The sequence below is a fragment of the Oryctolagus cuniculus genome, chromosome 2, assembly GCF_964237555.1.
Source record: "Oryctolagus cuniculus chromosome 2, mOryCun1.1, whole genome shotgun sequence".
NCBI lineage: Eukaryota > Metazoa > Chordata > Mammalia > Lagomorpha > Leporidae > Oryctolagus > Oryctolagus cuniculus.
This window is the reverse complement of record NC_091433.1, coordinates 133,969,751-133,991,673: the sequence shown is the minus strand read 5'-3', so window position 1 is coordinate 133,991,673 and position 21,923 is coordinate 133,969,751. Positions and strand designations below refer to the sequence as shown.

Below are 21,923 nucleotides of genomic sequence, written 5' to 3'. Positions count from 1 at the left end.
AGAGAAAGTCTTTCTTCCCTCTCTGCACGGTGAACTCCAGTCAAGCACGGCTCTGTGTGCTGTCTCCGGGCGTCCCCTGCTGATGGCACCGTAGGGCTTCATCAGGGAGAGATTCCGAGGCAGGCACCCATGTGAGCTCGCACCTTGTCCTTCACTTCTCCCCAAGTAAAACACCCCGAACGGTGGCTCCATGCAGTCATCAGACCCCACGCCCAGGCGTATCCAGATCTCAAACTCATTATCTCCTGGAGTCTTCATAACATTTTGATATCAATGGAGCAAATATTCCCCACCCCTCCTTTTTCAAAAAAATTCCTGCATGCTATTATCTGTTTATTCTTCCAAGTAAGCATAGGAATAGTTTTGTCAGCTTCTAAAATAATCCCATTAAGAACTGATTTTGCCTTAATTCATTTGGGGTAGGGGAGAGACCTGATGAGAGTTGGCATTCTTGAAGTGCTTGGGCTTCCATCAGGAGTGAGAACCCATCTCTGTGCTGTCTGAATGTTCCTGTGCAGCCCCTCTGCAGGGTTGGGGAGGTGAGGAGCAATGGCAAGGAGTAGTCCAAATGCACTGTGGAGTGGGCTTTGGGAGGCTGTCAGCCATCTCTGGCTCGAATGCTGGAGAAGTAATTGGAGAGGAAGCAGGATGAATTCTGAGCCAACTCTGATATCTTCCAGGAATCCTTGTTTTTTGTTTTTTCATTTTTTTTTTCATGGCACTGGGTGAGAGTGTATGCTGAAAGAACAAATTTGATGAAAGCAGAAAATAAGCTGATTTAATAAATTTGCCAGACAGGACAAATTGTGGCTAGGCCCTGGAGCCATAGATCATGGGCTAATGGGCAGATGGAGCACCTGTAGATACATTTTGTGAGTGTGCATGGCCAGAGACATAGACAGAGGGATCGGCTAAGAGTCAGGAGGCCGTGGATTTGAGCAGGAGCTCTGGTAGCAGCAGCCTTCCCTTTGCAGCATTTGTTGGCTTCTTTCTCAGCATCAGTGCTTACCAAATGACCTCCAGGGCCCACCGTGAGTCATGTTTCTGTGTGGCATTTTCTAAAATATCATAGTGTTTGAAGGGGTGAAGAAAACTCTCAGATGTTAAAGAAGTCCATGTCTGAACCCAGGGGACATAATTATAGGATAAAATGATAAAGAAATGAGAATTCAAAGGGCTTTGGGATGAATCTTGTGAATGGAATATGAAAGAAAGAAAGAAACAGAGAGTAGCCCAAGGAAGGACGCCGGTCACCGGTGGGCAGAGGTCTCCGAAGAAGGCACTTCTTCCCAAGCAGGTTTTTCCTGGCTTGTTTGCCAAGGACTCCCTGTGAAGGCAAATGCCTGACTAAGAATGGGGATCTCTTTGCAGACAGGATGAGGCAAGGCCCCTCAGCCCTTCTTGTGTCAGGACTGTCATCAAAGGCAAAATTTCCCCAGGTTGTTGGTGTCTTCGGGGCTATAAGTTGTTCTTTTTAAAAAACTATTTATTTTGGGCCGTCGCCGCAGCTCACTAAGCTAATCCTCCACCTGTGGCGCCAGCACACCGGGTTCTAGTCCCAGTCGGGGCGTCAGATTCTGTCCCGGTTGCTCCTCTTCCAGTCCAGCTCTCTGTTGTGGCCCGGGAGTGCAGTGGAGGATGGCCCAAGTGCTTGGGCCCTGCACCCGCATGGGAGACCAGGAGGAAGCACCTGGCTCCAGGCTTCAGATCGGTGCAGCATGCTAGCCATAGCGGCCACTGGGGGGTGAACCAAAAGAAGGAAGACCTTTCTCTCTCTCTCTCTCTCTCTCTCTCTCTCTCTCACTGTCTAACTCTGCCTGTCAAAAAAATTATTTTGGAAAGGCAGGGTGACTGAGAGGGAGAGACAAAGAGAGAAAGAGATCTCCATCTGCTGGTTCACCCCCAAATGCCCTCAGTAGCCAAGGCTGAAGCCAAGAGCCAGAAACTCCTGGTCTCCCAAGTGGGTGGCTGGAACCCAAGTGCTTGGGCCATCATCTGCTGACTCCCCAGGTGTATTATCAAGAAGCTGAACTGAAAGCACAGAGTAGCTGGACTTCGAACCAGGCATTCTCATATGGGATGCAGGCATCCCAGGTGGAAGCTTAACCCATTGCACCACATGTCTACTCCTGGGGCTATAAGTTTGGGAAAAAAACTACAAATAAATTTCAGATTTTGTTTGTAATTAATTTCCTTTGATTCCTTAATTTTTTTTTTTTTTTGAGTTCCAGACTTTGCTTTAAACCAAGGAAGCCCTGGTTTAACTCTGTCAGAGAGATATTAAACTCCAATTGAATGAACACCTCATGGGGCCCCAGATGGTTGTCAGCTTCCAGAACGAGGGGAGGGGGAGCAGAAACTGCTGGCAGGAACTCAAGCCCTTCAGAGGAGGCTGCAGTAGGGTCTGCGGTGCAGCGGCTGCCAGACTGCCTCACTCCCCTTACTTCACTTCCTCTAAAGGGGGCCGTGGCCAGTAAATCATCCCAATCACGCCCTCCTGACTCCGTCACTAGAAGCTAGCTGCTCCAAAGTTCAAGAAGTCTCCACTGTGGCTAACCTCACTCTCAGCGTTAACTGCCGTTTCCTGCCTGGACCTTGAAGGGGAGAGGGAAAATTCCACGTCCTGTGGCGCAGCCGGCCTCCAAGATGGCCTCCATGGTGATTTCCAGTCATCGCTACCTCTTGGTTTGCACCATGTGTGGCTCTCCTTCCACACGGTACCCGGGTTTGTTTTGCGATGAACAGTGTATGGCAGAAGTGTATGGCACACCTGCCAAGTTGTGAGATCACTCAGGCAGCACAGAACTACCACCACAAGATGGGGAACTGAAGGCCCCGGCCACAGCCTCTGGGAAATGGAGGCTTGGCAATGCTGTGAGTGAGCCTGGAGGTGCGTCCTCCAACGGCTGAGCCTTCAGATGAGACCACAGCCCTGGCACACATCTTGAAGCAAATCTCCTGGCAGACCTTGAGCCTGGAATCACTCAGCTCAGCTACTCCAAGATCTTTGATACTCAGAAACATGGTGAGGTAATACATGTTCATTTGAAGTTGCTACGTTTTGGGGGTAATTTGTTATACACCAATAGATGACTAATGCATCCTATGTTTGGACTTTCATTTTGGGGTAGGGATAAATATAGTTAGGAAGACATATGCTACATGGAATGATGATGGCCTATCCTATCCCAGGGTCTGTTTTAGGCCCTAGATTCCCAAATTCATTTGGGGTGGTGGTTAAACACACAGATTGTAGGCCCATTTCCTTGCATTGTGGGGTGAGGAACCAGGGGTCAATATGTTCAGCTAACAGTCCAGATAGTTCTTACTGTCAGGCAAGTTTGAGAAACATTGCAGAATCGGATGCAAAACAGAATGAGACACAGCCCTTCCTCAGGGAACAGTGCAGGAGAGAAAGCAAATTGGTGCACGGAGCTGCATTTAAAGAGAGACATCAAGTGTAAAGGAAGATATGAAAGTCATTGGGGGAATTAAAAAATGCTTCCTGGAAGAAATGACAAAAGAGCAAAGTCTGGAAGATGGGTTAGGATCTCATAGAGCAAGGCAGGACAGAACCAGAGACAGAGAGAGAAATAGCTGGCATTTCTCAGGTGCCTGCTGAGTGCCAGGCGTTGTGCTGAGTACCTTCCCCGCCTTACTTTATTTAAGCATCGCAACAACCTTATCGAGTAGAGCCTTTGCCTTCTCTGGTTTCCATATGAGGAAAGATAGGCTTTGGTTAGCACACATAGGTCACATAGCTCACATGGGTTGAGCTGCGGAGAGAGGATGCAGCTGACTCCATAACCCATGCTCTTTAGCACCCTTCCATTCCACAACACAGGTGTGAAAGTGCTGTGACATTTCTGCAATTGGCAGGAGTTCTGTGCAAATGACAGGAGACATCCCGGGGAGGAAATGGACTGGGGAAGATACCATTTAAAGTGTTGGAACCTGGTAGTGACTTCCTAGTCCAGGCTCAGCTCACTCATTTTGTAAATGAGGAAAGGAGACCCAGAGAGGTTATGTGACTTGTCTAAAGTCAGCCAGCTTAACAGTCAAGCATAACAAAGGCCAAGATCCTGGCAGCATGCTTTGCATTATGGACAGTGGCAGCCAATGTCAACCTGGATAGATGCCTAGCTAAGAAGCCTTGCTAAGAAGATATATGAAGATAGTTCAAAAAGTTCATGGATAGGCGGCACTTGGTGCCGTGGTTAAGACACTGTTTGGAACACCCATTCTATAGTGGGGTTCAAGTCCCGGCTCTGCTTCTGATCTCAGCAGCCTGTTATGTGCATTCTGCAAGGCAGCAGATCATGATCCAAATACTCAGGTCCTGTCACTCATGCGGGAAACCCGGATTGAGTTCTGGCCCAGCCCTGCTGCTGGTGATGGGCATTTGGGGAGTGAAGCAATGGATGGAAGATCTCTGTCTGCCTCTCTCTCTGTTCCTCTGCCTTTCAAATAATACAATTAATTTTCTTTAACAAATCGTGGGAAATAGAATTAAAAGGTAAGTATTTTGGTGTAAAAATTTTTGAAATCCATGCACATTTTCCAGTACATGCATTATCCATGAACTTTTTGAAAGTCCTTCAAAAATGCAAAATACACATAATATAACACTCGCTATTTAAGTGCACGATACAGTGGCATTAAGTGTTCACAATGTTGTGCAGCCATCACCAACATCTATTTCCTGTCCTCCCCCCCTTTTTTTTATTTGACAGAGTTAGACAGTGAGAGAGAGAGAGAGACAGAGAGAAAGATCTTCCTTTCATTGGTTCACTCTCCAAATGGCCGCTACGGCAGGAGCTACACCAATCCGAAGCCAGGAGCCGGGTGCTTCCTCCTGGTCTCCCATGCAGGTGCAGGGCCCAAGCACTTGGGCCATCCTCCACTGCCTTCCCAGGCCACAGCAGAGAGCTGGACTGGAAGAGGAGCAACTGGGACTAGAACCTGGCAGGCATATGGGATGCCGGCGCCACAGGCGGAGGATTAACCAAGTGAGCCATGGCGCCGGCCCTACCTGGCCCTTTTTAATCATCCCAAATAGAAACTCTGAACCTATTAAACAATAGCTTCCCATGCCCCACCTCTCAGCCCTGATAATCACCAATCTGCTTCCTGACCTTCTGAATCTACCCAATCTAGGAACCTCACGTATGTGGAATCACACCAGATTTGTCTCTGTGTGACTGACTTATTGCGCTCAGTGTGATGTTTTCAAGATGCACCCATGTCTGCTGCTTTCCCAGGCACATTAACAGGGAGCTGGATCAGACCTGCAGCAGCTGGGACTCAAACCTGCATCCATATGGGATATCAGCACTGCAGGCAGCGAGGTAAGCCACAGCGCCAGCCCCTATTTTTCCACTTTTTAATTGTGATAAAATACACACAACACAGTACATTTTACCCATTTTTAAGTGTACAACTCGGTGATATAAAGTACCTGCACGTGTAATCATCACCAGCGTCCATCTCCAGAATTCTTTGGATTTTGCAAATCTGAAACTCTTCTCTTTGAACAGCAATTCAATTCCTCCCTTCTGTCAGGCGCTGGCAAAGACAACTCCACTTTCCACCTCCATGAATTTGACTACTTCTGCTAACTTTTTTTTTTTAATATTTATTTATTTATTTGAAAGTCAGAGTTACACAGAGAGAAGGAGAGGCAGAAAAAGAGAGAGAGGTCTTCCATCCGCTGGTTCATTCCCCAACTGGCTGCAACGGCTGGAGCTGGGCCAGTCCAAAGCCAGGAGCCAGGAGCTTCTTCTAGGTCTCCCACGTGGGTGCAGGGGTCCAAGCACTTGGGCCATCTTCTACTGCTCTCCCAGGTCATAGCAGAGAGCTGGATTGGAAGAGGAGCAGCCGGGACTAGAACCAGCACCCATATGGGATCTGGCACTGCAGGCGGTGGCTTTACCTGCTACGCCACAGCACCGGCCCCTCCATGAACTTTCTGAAGAGTCCTCATTTCCACCACACTTGATTTATCCATTCATCGGTCAATGGAGACTGGAGTGGCTTCCAGGTTTTAATTGTTGTGAATAATGCTGCCATGAGCATAGATGTGCAAATCTCCCAGATCCTGCTTTCAGTTCTTTGGGGCTAAATCCAGAAGTGAGCATCCTGGATCATATGGTACTTCTATTGTCTAGATTTTTTGAGGAGACATGCTATTTATAAGGTGGCACCATTTTAGGTTCCCACTAACAGCAATGGGGATTCCAGTTTCTCCACACCCTCACCAACACTTGTTATTTCATCCCCTTTGAAGGCTGAAAACACATTGTGTGCCTCAGAAGCATTTTATTTATCCGTTCATTGGCTGATGCACATGTGAGTTGCCGGCGCATCACGCCTGTGAACGGTCTGTTGGGGTGCAGGTGTCCAAATCCCTGCTTTCAGTTCTTCGGGTTGTACACCTGTGACGACGTAGTAGTCGTGCTGCTTAACTTCCTGAGGAGTCTGCAGGCTACCGCACGAAGGAGATCTGTGCTCTGTAAAGCAGCTCTGGTCATCCCAGTCTGCTGAACCCAGGCAGGGGTCCTTCCTCTTTCCAACGTGCGCGCCCTGCCCACTTCACTGCTCCCCGGATAGCTCTTCTCCCAGCGCCTCTCACCAGGCAGGACCGGCAGCCAAACATGAAGATGTCCCGAGGTCCCGCTGAGATCACCCCAGGGGTCAAGGTTTGGGCCGGTCCCCGCGGGGACCGTGAGGGCGGGGCTGTGGGCAGCAGAGGACGCCCCTCTGGGTCCTTTGATGGCTGACAGCCGAGCTGGGCGTGTCCGCCCACTCAGGCGGCGCTGGGCTGCCAGGTGCCCTGCGGGAGGCGTCCAATGCCCTGGGTGGGCGAAGCAGCATCGCTTGACACCGCCAGCGCAGGGTGGCCGCAGGGCCCCGCTTATAGCCCCGAGGCGCCGTTCGGGAGCCTGAGATCGCAGCGAGCTGCCCGCGTGGCCAGCTCCCTTCGGCGAGGACACGCCTGGAGCTGCCGGTTCTGCGACCGGGACACTCCGGCCTGGGGGCGTCTCCGGTCCCCCAGCCTCGCGTGTGCGCCTGGGCGAGTCCCACCTCCCGAATCCCTGCTTCGAGCCCCGGACCCTGGCGCCACCGGGAGCCTCGTAGATCGGCCCGAGCCAGCCTCCCGTGAGCTCCGGGCGCCGCGCGTCCACTGCGGGGGCGGAGACAGTGAGTTGGGGGCGGCCCAGAGCTGGGGGTGGCCGGGCTGCTGATCCGCGGCGAGAACGCCCCAGCAGAGCAGCAAGAGAGCGGAGCTTGAGCGCTGGGTGCAGGACGCTCAGGTATGGCGCGCGCCCTCGGGGTTGCACCAGGGACCCCGTGGGGGGCTTTAGGATGGGGGTGGGGGTTCAAGGAACTCGACCCCTGTGCACTTCTTCAGGGGATCCAGCTGCTGCTCGGGCTCGTAGGTGTAGCCGCTCTGGTTCCCAGGAGAAAGTTGGGAGCAGGAGCGGGCTTATCAGCAGTGGCTGCGGGGAAGGGCTTCCAGCCGGTCCACCAGACACCAGAAGGGAACCAGGTTCCTCCCTGGGAAGAGAGAACGAAGGCGAAAAGACCACTGCACAATTTCTTCCCAAACCTTAACTTCCTAATGCCCCACCCTCACCCCCACCACGAAGTTTCTGTCACCCCGGAGCCTGGGTTGCGTGGTAGTAAGGGAACCCTGCAGAGACAACGCACCTCTGAGCCCCGGGGCCAGTGGGGAGCCAGGCTGGCCTCACCCCGTTTGCAGCCCCCACCTGCCTGGGCTCCAAGCCTGGCCCCCTCTGGCTTTTCAGTTCTGGATTGCGCTTCTCACGCCTGGCAGATGCAGAGGGCAGAGGCCAAGCTGAACGGCCTGAGCTCAGAGGAAGGGACGGAATCGGGGTGAGGAATTGGGAGGGGAGGGCAGCAGAGGGCTGAGGGACTTGAACCCTTGGCCCCTTTCAAAGATGGACCCAGATGTTTTGGGTTTGGGGAATGTGGGTAACAGGCTTTCCTGGGGAGTCCTGGGGGGGGGTCTTCCCAGTGTCTCCCTCTCCCGGGAACCGCAGGTTTGTGGTTCTGTAGCCTTGGGCTCTCTTCACTGCCTCAGCTCCCTGGGGACTCTCACTTTCTCTCTGTCCCTAGCAGTGCAGCTGAACCCCCACCCCCAGGCCTCAGCCCCCAACCCCAGCAGATGGTGTGGTGGGCTCTGTGTCAGGATTTCCCTCCCTCTCCTTCCTTGCAGCTGAGTGAGGAGCACTCAGTCAACGGTGATTCCTTGCCTTGCAGCGTGAGGGTGGAGCACGCTCCATCTCCAGGGAGTCCTGGGTTTTACAGACAGTATTGATCGCCTGCTGGGCAGATGTTGAAGCCCTGAGTGTTTAAGCCTTTTGCTTTGGGAGCCATACCAGCCAAGGAAGCATGATGCTCTAGGATCCCTCCTGGTGACCCACTGAGTTAGTGACGGCTGTGCCTGTGCAGCCACTGCCGGCAGACAGATCTCGGTGACGGCTGTACCCTCCTGCTAGGCTGTGGGATCAGTTCAGCCTGGCGGGGAGAGGGGAAGGTGGCTGCTACCTGGCTCTGTGACTGTAGGGCTGTGTGTTGCCAGAAGAGAGCAGGTAGGATTGCTCAAGCCCTGGAAAGCTGTTGCTAACCACAGAGTGGGGCTATGCCGCAGGACACAGTGCAGGCTGTCAGGACAGTGCGTAGAGTTCTGAGAGGTCTTGTGCGTAGTTTTGAGAGTCTCTTGTGTTCCCTTCAGCCCTCTTCTGCTCCTCCTTCCTAGCTCCTACCCTTGAGAAAAGCTGTGACATTTCTGATTCTTCAGTGGAACTCAAAGAAACAGACTCTGGCCTGATGGCCTGTATAACAATCCAGCCTTGCCTAACAGAGTGAGGAGATGGAGGTCATTCATTTGTTCTCTCTACGGGCTCTTTTGTTTCTACTCCATCACTGAACGCCACTCAGAGCTTGTGGCGAATGGGTCTGCCTAGGTTACAGGGTGGTTTCCAGTTGGGCCGGGTTCACTCCACCATGTAGCCAACTGTTTGTGTCTTTCAAAGGCTTAGAATGGAGCTCGGCTGCTGTACCCTGGGGATGCCGGCAGGGGTGCTGTGATTCATCAAGGGAGAGCTGGGTGTCAGGAGAGAGGGGAGCCATCAGCCTTGCAGACAGCACCCCAAAGGATTCCCTGCAGTGCTGCTCACAACATTTCCTGGTCAGAAGGAGAGCACCATGCGGGTCATGGATGAAAATGCCACCAACGCATCCACCACCCTCCAGTCTACCTTTGACCCGCAGGGAGCCCACACTGCTTCCTTCCCTTTCAACTTCAGCTATGGCGACTATGATATGCCCCTGGGGGAAGATGAGGATGTGACCAATTCCCGAACTTTCTTTGCTGCCAAGATAGTCATCGGCATGGCCCTGGTGGGTATCATGCTGGTCTGTGGCATTGGCAACTTCATCTTCATCGTTGCCCTCGCTCGCTACAAGAAGCTGCGTAACCTCACCAACCTGCTTATTGCCAACCTGGCCATCTCTGACTTCCTGGTGGCCATCATCTGCTGCCCCTTTGAAATGGACTACTATGTAGTGCGCCAGCTCTCCTGGGAGCACGGCCACATCCTGTGTGCCTCTGTCAACTACCTGCGCACTGTCTCTCTCTACGTCTCCACCAATGCCCTCCTGGCCATTGCCATTGACAGGTGAGCCAGGGGCAGTAGGGGTGCAAAGGTTGGGGAGGGGGGGAGAAGGGGCTTTGGAATAGTCTCTTCCTTTCCTGCGGTTATAGATCGATAGGAGTGATCTAAATGTATTCCCCATAGATGGGGATGCATGGGGGACTGAAAAGTTTTCCCATTGATGGAGTAGGGAGAAGGGATCTAGTTTTCCAATTGTGGGCAAGGCAGGAGGCAGCAGAGCCCCCTTGAGTTGAGCAGGAGCAAGGCTTTTGGTCCTCCTGACATGGCCCTGCTCCTGGGGGTTGTACCTGTGCCTGGTCTAGAGCAGACAGGTAAGAGGAGGTGCTGAGGGATAAAGTTCAAGTTCCAGGCAGTTCCCTCTCCGGGTAACTTCAAATCCGGTGGGGGGCGGATTCCTATCTCAAGACTTCTTTGTTTTCTGCTTTTTAAGTAAGATTGAGTGATTTGCTTTGGAAAGAGCAGAAAACAAGGAGCATACCGCTAGTTACTTTGTTGTTGTTCCATTGGCCACTTGGCATCTTTTCACCCATTTTCACGCACCATCTGCAGAAGACCTGTTTCCAAGGATGGCACATAGAAGCAACAGCAGCAGTCTCTTCAAACCTCTTCTATTTAGTCTTTTCATTCAGGGTAAACCTGCACTAATGGGCTGGGGTGGTCACCTTTGTTTCCTGGGGAACAGCCTTGCAAGCTCCAGTGCCTGCAGTTGGATGCTCATTACAAAGTTTCTCCTTACAGGTCCGGGCAGTGGCCGTGCGGGTCCGGTCAGACTTCTGTGTGCTTACACCTGACCCGCTTGTCTCCCTCTTAACCCAGACAGCACGAGGCACACACATTCTCCACGGGCCACAGCCACAGCCTCGGGGCTTCTGCATGGGGTTGAGGGGGTCCACCTGACTCTCACAGGGGACACTAGGGCAGGGTTCCAGGGGAGAGCCTAGCTAATAGGGTGTGTTTTCTGAAGCCACAGGCAGGACAGTCAGGGGTAGGACAACCTGGAAGAGGACCACACCTGGGGAAAGGGAGCTGCCAAGGAGCCTGGTTTTAAAGCCACTGAGGGGTGTGAATTTAGCCACTTAAAAGGACCCAAAGAAAGTGCTCTGGGCGGTCATCCCTGCACAGAGCTGCTTCCCCTGGGTTGAGGTCCTCCCAGAGTCCCGAGGCATTTTATCCACCCAGGCAGGGACTCTGGGTGGACCCCCTGGGGCAGCAGGAGGGGAGCAGTGGAGCAGAGGATTTGCCCCCCACATCCTCTCCAGAGCAGCCCAGGAGGAGCTCCAGGGAGTCTGTCTGGGACCTTTCCTGCAAACAGAAGCTGCCACCTTTTGTCTTAGTGCATGAGGAGGATGAAGCAGACAGGGTCATTTCCTGAGGTCTTCTCCGGGGTGGGGTGTGCTCTCAGGACTGCAAGGGACTTGCCTGGGGCTGCTCCATGGATGAGATCCCCTGCACACAAGGGGCCTGCTTGTCAAAGGCCAGCGCTTTGGGGGGGGGGGTAGGAAGCCTGGAGAAAAGAGGGGGCATGGGGTGAGTTTCCAGCATGTAAGAGGGAAGAGCTATGTCAGCCAATCCATCAATGCCGACCCGCCGCACCGCGTCAAGCTGACATGCAACTCTCCTGTCGCGCTCAGCTCGCCTGAGGCATTGCAGACGTTTCCCTGGCAGTGTGAGTTTACATGATACAGATTTGACACAACAAGAAAGATGAGTTGGGAAACATGCTTTGTATCTTCAGGCCTGCTACTGTGCGGAGTGGGGTTGTCTTTGGGAATCTGCACTCAGACACTGGAGGAGAGCAGCGGGTGCCTACACAGGGCGTCCGGAGGCTTTGGCTGCCTACCTGGCTACTCCAGTGCATTAAGTTCTTTTATTGATGTGTGCGACCTTTGCTTCAAGTTATTTCTTTATTTTCATGTGTTGTTATCTAATTTCAATTTTGTGGTTTAGGGATCATTGATTTCTGTCTGGTTTTATGTGTTCAGAAGTTTATCAGTGATTTTCAGGTTTGATTTGCTTAGCTTGGGACCACTAATCTGTATCTTGGCATAACATACAGGTACAGTTGTAAACACATCTTCACTTGTGTTTAATGAAATCCGTGTGGGAATGGTATGAGCAGATAATCTGCCTGGATGTCAATTCCTGCTCTATCACCTACCCACTGTTCTTTGTTCCTCCATTTTCTCTCCAGAAAACAGGAATAATAAGAAATTATACTGCTTTGGGTTGCTTTGAGCATAAAATGAAAGACTATCTATAATTGCTTAGAACACTGTTGAACACAGAGTAAGCACTCAACAGTAAGTATTTCAATTCTCAAATTAACCCTCAATGGAAAGACAACAACAAAAACCCAGATATACTCGTGAGTGTTTCCCATCTGCTAGCCACTTTGGTTTCACTGAAATGATTGTCTTTATGATGCGATTTTTGAAAACCCAAAGTTTCTAAGAACTAGCAGAACAGAACCATTTGTCCTGTGCCTGCTCAGATGTCTGTTCTTATGGTAGCTTCCCCTGTTCTCCCAGGCATCTACACGAGGAAGACTCTGTCCTGGCTGCTCTCACTCTCAGCACCTTCTCCGGCATTCATCCCACTGCCAGGGCCCTGCCCCGACCTTGCTGACGGCTGGAGTGTCAGAGTCTCCCCTTGATCTTCCTTGTCTCTTGGTTCAGCCTGTCTGCTAGCCCTATACCCCTCATAATCCGTTCTAAACTTTTATTCACTCATTCACTCATACACACATGCGTTCATTCAAACACTGCACTTTCACTGAGTGACTGCAATGTGACAGATACTCTTGCCGGCAGGGAATACGAAAACAAGCTGCAGGTGCTTATGGAAGTTGTATGCAAGGGGCAGAGGAAGGTAGTTTCAGAAGAGAAAAATACACTGAACAGAAGCACACACCAAGAAAGAGAGGGTGCCTGAGGGTAAGACTTATCCAGGGTGCAGTGTCAGGCAAGAGTCTCTGAGGAGCAGACAGCCTAACTGACCACCGAGTGATGGGGGGTGGGGGGAAAGGTCTGTCTGGTGGAGAAGGAGATAGCATTCCAGCCAGTGGAAACTGTAAGTGCAAAGGCCCTGAGGCAGGAACAAACCTGCCGGGTTCTGGGAACTCTGGAAGGCTTCTGTGGCCGCGGGAATAAGCAGGGCTACAGCCAACTTAATCTGCTTTGTCCCTGAATCCCTTCTCTTGCTTAGAGGATCACTGATAGCTCCATTGTCTGCCAAGCACTGCCCCAACCCCTTCTCCCATTCCTCCAGCCATTTGTCATCCAGCCCTAGACAGCCTCTCCATCTCCTGCTGGATAAACACAGTTATGTCCTGCTTTACAAAGAAGAGAGCAACCTATTGGGAGAACTGTCACCATGGCCTTTCACATTTCTGTTCGCCCAGTGCCAGGCATTTGATGAGGGAGAAGTTTTATGAAGATCCTATTAGGTGGCCAGAATTCACAGAGGTTGTGAAAGAAGCAAGATATGATGATGAGAGGGGAGATGACTTGCATGTATGAAGCAGTTAAAGGATGCGTACGGGACACGTTTTAACTGGAGTTTAGAGAGAGCATTGTGCCCAGGAGTAGTCAGAGGAAGCTTGGTGCAGGAAGCGGGCTTTTAAGTGGCCTTCAACAAATGAGCATCAGCCAAGGAGAGGAGAGTTTTCCAAGAGGGTAGAAGGTGTTTGCCAAAGCCTGGAGAGGGGAATGCCTGAGGCATGCATGAGGACTGGGGAGGCTGTGGGTCTGTGGGGGAGGGGCAAGAAACATAAGAAGAGTAGTGATGAGGAAGGACGATCTTTTTTTTTTTTTTTTTTTTTTTTTGACAGGCAGAGTTAGACACAGAGATAGAGTGAAAGGTCTTTCTTCCATTGGTTCACCCTCCAAATGGCTGCTACGGCCAGCGCGCTGCGCCGATCCAAAGCCAGGAGCCAGGAGCTTCCTCCAGGTCTCCCACATGGATGCAGGGGCCCAGGGACCTGGGCTATCCTCCACTGCTCTCCCGGGCCACAGCAGAGAGCTGGACTGGAAGAGGGGCAACCGGGACAGAATCTGGCGCCCCAACCGGGACTAGAACCCGGGGTGCTGGTGCCGCAGGCGAGGATTAGCCTAGTGAGCCACGACCCCAGCCAAGAAAGGATGGCACAGGGCATGGGAGCTGATGGCAGACGAGGGCTGAAAAAGACCACGGGAGGGCTTTGTCTGCTCAGGCCTGGCTTTCCTCTTTACCGAGGAGATACCTGCGCTGTCCTCAAGGTGTTCCCCTAAGTCCCACAGCACATGGGCACTGGGGGCCTTCCTTTCTCGTACCCAGAATCTGGAGCAAACCCACTGTGCACCTGCCGGGAGGCTCTCCAACCCTGTTTGGGTGAGGCCAGCTAAGGCCCAAGTCACCTCACCCAGCCTAAAGAAGCACAAAGCACTCCATTCCCACCCCTGGTGAGCTCACTGCTATACAGGCTGCCCTGAGGGCCAGGGCACGCACTTGCTGCCCATCCCAGGACTGGCCAGCAGCTGCTGGGACTGCCATTACCACGGCTGGGCCTGGGGTCCAGCCTGGGTTCGGAGAGGGAGCCCAAGTGCTCTCTGCGTCATCACCCAGCCCACCACCATCATACAGTTACTGCCTGGACGTTTCTTGGTCCAGCAGCTTTTATCCCTTGTTCTCTGGAAACTGTTGGCTCAAGATGGACCTGGAGCTAAGCCACTGTAGTGTTAGACGTGCAGGGCGGGCCAAGGGCATAGTCAGAAGCAGAGAAAAGTGGCTGCCAATAGTCTGACTCCTTCTTGGAACAGCAATAACTTAGACATCAACTGCAACGGAGGGAAAAGCGGGGAAGGGCTGCTAGGCTGCCAGGGAGGAGGAGGCAGGGGCACTGCTTGCTGTTGCTAGAAAGGGGTGGGAGTGGGGGCAAACGGCGGGTCCGAGCATTCCCAGGTTCTGCAGCAAGGTAGAGATCCGAGTCCTGGCCCTGTCCGCTTCTGGCAGTGTGGCTTTGTGCAGGTTGTGAAACCTCTCCAAGCCTTAAGTGACTTCCCTGTGAAGTGAGCTTCTTCACTCCCTCGCCTATTTAATCGTGCTGGGATGAGCTAATGAAAAAGTGGATTTGAAGCTGCTCTGCTTTGTGAACTGCGAGCTTCTTTGCAAACATCAGGCGCTATGGCCAACATTAGCGTCCTGCAGTTCTGATCCTAGCATAGCCAAGGCTGATGGACATCCTGGAGACTGTTTCCTGCTGTACTTATTAATAAATGAGTCAGGGGGGCCGCTGGTGCAGCTCCTGGCACTAGCCCTGGGGCACAGAGCGGGGTGATGTCAGAGAGGGCCTGGATGAAACAACCTTGATGATTAGTTTTGTTGTAAAGAATTGGGTTCAACAAAACGGAAAGGAGGAGGGGGCTTGCCAATTACAGATCAAGGGAAATTGCTGTGTATACAGAACAGCAGTGTCTCGCTGGAGGCTCACCAATATCCCCATCTTACAGCTGAGGAAACCGAACCTGCAGGTAGGAAGGAAGGATGGCTGAAATTCACATGGTAGTTTTGCGGCAAAGCCGGGATTCGATTCTTCATCTTCTGAGTCCAAGATTGGTGTTGAAAACAGACTCTAATTTTGAGACATCATAAAGACTTGAGAAATTACTATTGGGAAAAGGAGGACAAGAGCCAAGCTGTCTAGTGAAAATCCTTGTCATGAGCACATACGGAGGCAGCCGTTCTCTGTGACGGAGTGATCAGAAGAACGTGGCGGAGACTTAGCCAGCAAACGAGCCAGCGAAGGCAGAAGCTCTAAGCTCTTAGGTGCTGTTGGGAGTCAGAGCATGTCTGATGCACTCATGACGTGAGAGCACAGTGGCCCATGGGCAGCTGCTCCCCGCCCCCAACACACACACACTGACAACAGCATCGCCAACCCCTGCCGTTCCAGGGAGCACACTCCCTGGCTGGCTAGAGAGCCTGGGATGGCTGCTGGTAGCCAAGCCAGGCAGCCAGTGGAGTGTTCCGGGGTGGATTCAATGCATGCAACTTCGTGTCACCTCTTGTGGGAGCTGGGAGAGAGTGCGCCTCTCCCTCTGCTGAACACTCCAGATACCTTCAGGGACTTTGGTTGCCTGTGCTGAGGGGAGGGGACAGCAGCAGCAGAAGCACAGAGACATAAAGATGAATCCCTCTTCAAGTCCAAACTCCAGAAAAGATCACCTCCAAGGCCATGGTTTCAAAGGAAACAGCCTTGGGCTGGCTTCCCTTCAGGGCCCTGCCACATTTGCACAGGGCTGCTCCTGGGCTGAGCTGTGGACCCAGGAGGATGCGTTTATCTCTGATGCAGATCCCACATTGCCCCCCACGTCGCTCCCCATCTCTGTCCTCCAACCCCCATGCTCTGCCGGCTGTGGAAAGCCTTCCAGGAAACCAGAGCTCTGTATAGGTGTGCGCGCTCTCGGCGACGGACGAGGCAGCGCCACGTACGTGACTCACACCCCTGTCAGTGCTCGCTCTCCTTGGACCACTCTGGTGACAGTAGTGTGGGTTCTTGGAGAAAGAGCAAAAGCCGTCTCTTTTACTGTTGCTTTGTGGTTACACACACACACACACACACATTCATGCATGTTCAGTTGATTTTTGCTTCAACCCTGTGAGGCAGGATTACATGTTTTCTGTCCAGAGCCTTGTGGTACATGAACTTGAGAAAGTCACCACCTCTTAGCAGTGTCTGTTTCCACTTGGAAAATGAGATAGATGGCTACATGCTTTCTCTCCACCTTTGCATCCTCAGCACTTTGCCCACTGCTCCCTTGGAAAGGACAAATTGTCCCAGCTACTCTTGGGCATTCGCAGGCCCATGCAGCCCTAAACTCTGAGGTCATTTGAGAACAGTGCCAGGCTAAAAATCAATGAGAAGCGTCATTACTACATTTAATAGTAATTGTCATCACTTTTTGAGTGCGTTTAAAACTGCCAGGAATACTGCATACATTATCACTTGGAGTCTTCTCTTTAAGATTTATTTGAAAGGCAGAGTTAGAGAGGGAGATACACACACACACACACACACACAATCTTCTATCTGCTGATTCACTCCCCAAATGGCCACAATGACCAGGGCTGGGCCAGGCTGAAGCCAGGAGGCTGAAACTCCATCCGGGTCTCCCATGGGAGCTGCAGGAGCCCAGACCCTTGGGCCATCTTTTGCTGCTTTCCCAGGAGCGTTAGCAGGGAGCTGGACTGGAAGTGGAGCAGGTGGGACTCGAACTGTGGCCCATAGGGGATACCAGCACTGCAGGCAGAGCTTAATCTGCTCTGTTTATGTCTACAGTCTCTGCAGTCTTTAAAACAAACCAACAAAACCTCCTGCAGGTAAGGAAGCTGAGACTCAGAGCGAGATTAAATAAAACTTGCCCGAGGTTCACAACTAATTGGAGGTGGAGCTGGGGTTTGCAACAAGTCTGTGTTTTTGTGGAAGCCTATTTGGGTTTTCCCTCCACACATGTGTCAGAAATGGAGTTCGCATCCAGTGCCTGCTCTTCCTGGCGGCTGGCCATTGTCACTCCTTGTGTGTTCTTGTCGCAGGTACCTGGCCATTGTCCACCCGCTGAGGCCGCGGATGAAGTGCCAGACAGCCACTGGCCTGATCGCCTTGGTGTGGGCCGTGTCCGTCCTCATCGCCATCCCCTCCGCCTACTTCACCACCGAAACCGCGCTCCTCACAGTCGAGAGCCGGGAGAAGATCTTCTGCGGCCAGATCTGGCCGGTGGACCAGCAGCTCTACTACAAGGCCTACTTCCTCTTCCTTTTCGGCCTGGAGTTCGTGGGCCCCGTGCTCACCATGACCCTGTGCTACGCCAGGGTCTCCCGGGAGCTCTGGTTCAAGGCCGTGCCTGGCTTCCAGACGGAGCAGATCCGCAAGCGGCTGCGCTGCCGCCGGAAGACGGTGCTGGTGCTCATGGGCATCCTCACGGCCTACGTGCTGTGCTGGGCGCCCTTCTACGGCTTCACCCTCGTGCGCGACTTCTTCCCCGCGGTGTTCGTGCGGGAGAAGCACTACCTCACCGCCTTCTACATGGTCGAGTGCATCGCCATGAGCAACAGCATGATCAACACCCTGTGCTTCGTGAGCGTCAAGAACAGCACCATCAGATACTGCAAGAAGATGCTGCTGCCCCGCTGGAGGGCTTCCTACAGCGGCAACAAGTCGAGCGCCGACCTCGATCTCAAGACTACGGGGATACTTGCCACCGAAGAGGTGGACTGCGTCAGGCTGAAATGACCCCCTGGCCCTCGCAGAGATGTGTGGGACACTGGCCAGGACGCCTGGATACACAGCCTCAACAAGGAACCCTTGGTTTGCTGTGGAGGCCAGAGTAAATGGGCAGCTCTGTGACCATGGTGTGCAAGGAGAGCTGGATCTCCCTCCTTGGACCCCAGGCTCATTCATGGCTGCCATTCACTGAATGTCTAATATGTAGAAAGGGTGGACTCTGGTTTAACCTGTATGTGCTGTTGACATTTAGTTGGCAAAATAAAATAGAGATTAAACCAGGGACAATGTATTGGTGGTGTAGGTGGTCTGGAATAGAAGGGAACCAGAGTAGATGTCTGGGACTTCAGGACACGTGTTTGTGCCGCGAAGCTTTCTCTGCACTGTCCCAGCTGCTTGTCAGACACCGGTCAATCCTCTTCTGGGAATGCTCTTTAGCTTGACTTCACTCCTGACATCAGCAAGGCTGGATCAACAACACAAGAGACATCAGGCTCTTTCTGCAGCCCATCTCTTCTCGCCTCTGATTCTGACCTTCACTGTGACGAGCCTTGCATGCGTGCACATGCATACCTTAGTATTCATGGCCAAGTTCTATGCAAACTCTGTCCCCACTCACTGCCCCCCTCAAACCTAGGAGTTTGCACACACATGGGGAGGCTCATAACCATGAGGATGGACTTGGGGAAGGAGCCATGCAGACCCTGGACAGCACTGACAACGAAATGACGGGTTCGGGGTACCTGGAGTAAGTCTAGAGAGGGAAAACCAGGTTTCAGGGTGGGCATGTCCTCACGGCTCCTTGGGCTTCCTGCTGCAGGAGAGTTGAGGCACAGGTACAGGAGAGTGGAAATCGGACCTCTAACAGCATGCGGGGCTCAGGCACTCCAGGTGGAGGATGATACGCTTTCCCCATGTAGGTGCCCTGGCTTGGACCAGGTAGTCTTCCCTTAAATCCTTCCCTTCCTTGTCATGTCTCCAGGCTTGGGAAGCAAGGCGTAATAGACACACACCTCGTGGATGTGGCCATAAGTTAATTGTCCACCGTCTCTCAAACATGAGCAAGGCATGAAGTGTTCCCTCCTAACCAGCTGGCCTGGTAAGGGACCCTCACTGGTGTTCTGGGAGAGCGAGAAGCCTTGGTGACTGGTGCCTGAAGCCTGGTCGCGATTCCTCTTTTAAAATGGAGGGACAAACCAGCACATTTCTGCTGCTCAGTGTCAGGGAGCCCATGTGACCCAGTGGCAGGAGATGCACCTGGGAAAGAGGGTGACATAGAGCCGGAAGGGGTGGCCCCGGAAGTGAGCTGTGGTGACTCCAGGAGCTGTGGTGATCCCACGGGCTTACCAAAAGCTTGTCCCGTTCTTGAACCTGTCTCCTTTGTTTTGTGTTTGGAATTTTGGAACAAGAAGATCTGATACCCAGCCTTGGCTCTGTTATCTGTGTGGTGGGGAAAAGCTCCAACCACACAGAAGAATGGACTAATACCTGTGTGTGTGTGTGTGTGTGTGTGTGTGTGTGTGGTGTGCCTGCTACTTGGGTTCCTGTGTCTGGAGATCTCGCCATCTTCTCCTTGCTTTCTACCTTGTGTCTATTAGTCCTCTCCATTTCTCAGCAGTGCTATGTGCATCACGTTCCTCAAAAACAAGGCAGAAACATGAAGGAAACGGTGGCTGCATCTCCAGATAGAAGGCAAGCGTACAGTGAGATCTTAATGTTGCGATCATGGACGTAGTGACCGTCTTCCCATGTGTGTTCCTGGTCAGCATGAGTCTGGGTCACGTGCCAGTTGTTTCTTGGTTTGCTGTTATGAGTGTGCAGAACTATGAAGTGAATTGTCCTTTTCTTCCCATTTAATCTGAGAGCAGTGCAATTGCAAGGCTAAATGATACGTGTGTGTCATTCCTTCCTTCAAATATAGACAACTCTCTGTTTCTGGCAGCAAAAGGTATCTTTTATAGTTATGTTATTTCCTTGGAAGATACAACTCAAAGACCTCTTTGTTTCTTCCCAACTTGTTACCCAACAGACTTACCCTACAGTTTAATCAGAATGCTCACTGAGAACAAAAATGAATTAAAATATTAGCTTAGGGCCCAGTTGCAGTGCAGTGGGTTAAGCTGCTGCCTGCAACACCAGCATACTAAACGAGAGCCGGTTCAAATCCTGGCTGCTCCACTTCCAATCCAGCTCCCTGCTAATGTGCCTGGGAAAGCAGCAGAGGATGGCCCAAGTGTTTGGGCTCCTGCAACCCAAGTGGGAGTTCCAGCCTCCTGGCTTCAGCCTGGCCCAGCCCTGGGCATTTCATCCATTTGGGGAATGAACCAGTGAATGGAAGATCTATCTCTCTGTATCTCTTTGTGCCTCCTTAACTCTGCCTTTCAAATAAATAAATAAAATCTTGAAAAGATTAGCCTAAATGAAAAATACATTAGAAAGTAATTCTTATCCTTTTATAAAGTCATATATTGGATTATAAACCAGGAAAGTTAATTTTGGCTTAAAAGTAATGAAATTATACAATTCCTTGTCATTGTGTTCTACATTTCCATTAGAAATGCTAAATGAGAGTTGACTGTATTGAACAGGAGTTTTTGATGAGACAACCAACTCCCTTCTGCTTTTCAGCTTAAAATGTATCAATTTTCAGTCATTTAATGATTTGTAAAGTATCTGAATATTAGTGTCTGCTTGTGATTTTATAGTGAGTAAAGTGTTGTGTTGTTAATGAGTGAAATAAATAAATAAGAAATCATTGACTGTAGTGTTCCTATAATTGCCTTCCTTCTCACCCACCCTTTTCCTAGCTAGAGTGTTACAGCTTTTTGAGAGAACACTGTGTAGATTCCATGACCCTGTGAATTGGGAGAACAGGCTAACTCATGCTCTTGTTACCTACAGATTTCCCCGCTCTGTGCTGAAGAGATCGAACTGATTTGTATGCCCTCTTCCTCTAAGTCTGCTCTGGTAAAATTATGAATACTTTTTTAGCATATGTGTGCCAAGACTTGAAATCTGAGGATCCATCCAAGCCCCTTACGGAAGCAAAGGCAAAACCTTTGAACATCCTGACGTGTGAAACAAGGTCCATGCTTCTTAAGGAAAAGACTTCTGAGATGACCAGAAAATTATAAATAGGAGCCCTGGTTCTTGAAAAATAGGATACATTTTGGAATGTAGTCGCAAAGAATGAGTCCAGTTCTAATCCCTAGCATGCGAGAATAGCCAATTCAAGACATGCATTTTATAGTTGAAGAAGCTGAAGCCCAGGCTGAGAAAGCGATACATTCAAGGCCACACAGCTGGTCCTTGTGAGAGCCAAGGTTAGATCCCAGTTCCTGGAGATTAGCCCAGGGTTCTTCTGTTGCAGCATTCCTGAGTGCAGGGAGCTCCTTCCCAAGAATCGTTGAGGGACTGTTCAACTTCAGGCTGGCCTTCTCTGGAAACCCTTGAGGAGTTCAGCAGGGACATTCCTGGTTCCTTTGCAAGCCAGGGTGAGCTCATTCTTCCCCCAGGATCCCCCAGCACAGACACAGGCTGGGAGGTTGTGGGAGAGACCTACCGAAGCGGGTCTACAGCTGTTGTCTCTTTACCTCGCCTAGCTGGGGCTCTCTGGGAAAATAAACCAAAAAGACACCAGGGCCCTGCCGACGACCCTGTGCTAGGAAAGCAAAGAGAGAGGAGGCACACTTGGCCGAACGTGCAGACCAGGGCAGGCCCTGTGGGCTCAGAGTCCAGAAGCGCTGGAAGACTCCCCTTGCTCCTCCAGGGAGGACAATAGAGGCGCGTGCGGCTGTTTGGATGAGGTGGGACTTGCACTGAACCAATAGGGTACAGAGAAGCAAAAGGGCGAGTGTTTCGTGGGAGCAAAGACTTTTCACATGACGGCAGGATTCTCCTCCCTGGGAGAGGTAACCAAACGCAGGAAAACACACACGTAAGTACGGGATGCCAGAGGCTTATCT

The 21,923-nt window shown here is 51.6% G+C and overlaps 1 protein-coding gene across 2 annotated transcripts; it reads left to right on the top strand.

The window, feature by feature from the left end:
- Positions 1 to 5,222: 5,222 nt before the first annotated feature.
- PROKR1 (prokineticin receptor 1) lies at positions 5,223 to 20,713 on the top strand. Of its 2 annotated transcripts, none has more exons than XM_051842828.2 (3): positions 5,223 to 5,348; positions 9,060 to 9,704; positions 17,271 to 20,713. In XM_051842828.2, the coding sequence occupies exons 2-3, from the start codon at positions 9,232 to 9,234 to the stop codon at positions 17,965 to 17,967; spliced, it is 1,170 nt and encodes a 389-aa protein (XP_051698788.1). In that variant the 5' UTR covers positions 5,223 to 5,348; positions 9,060 to 9,231; the 3' UTR covers positions 17,968 to 20,713. The 2 variants fall into 2 exon arrangements, with proteins under 2 accessions (XP_051698788.1, XP_008252534.1); XM_008254312.4 differs by lacking the exon at positions 5,223 to 5,348 and adding an exon at positions 6,434 to 7,313.
- Positions 20,714 to 21,923: the final 1,210 nt, after the last annotated feature.

Bases quoted from the DNA above. Each gene is read 5' to 3' on its own strand.
- PROKR1 (XM_051842828.2), top strand. From the start codon at position 9,232: ATGCGGGTCATGGATGAAAATGCCACCAACGCATCCACCACCCTCCAG. The intron at 9,705-17,270 runs GTGAGCCAGGGG...TTCTTGTCGCAG, and splicing joins CTGGCCATTGCCATTGACAG to GTACCTGGCCATTGTCCACC.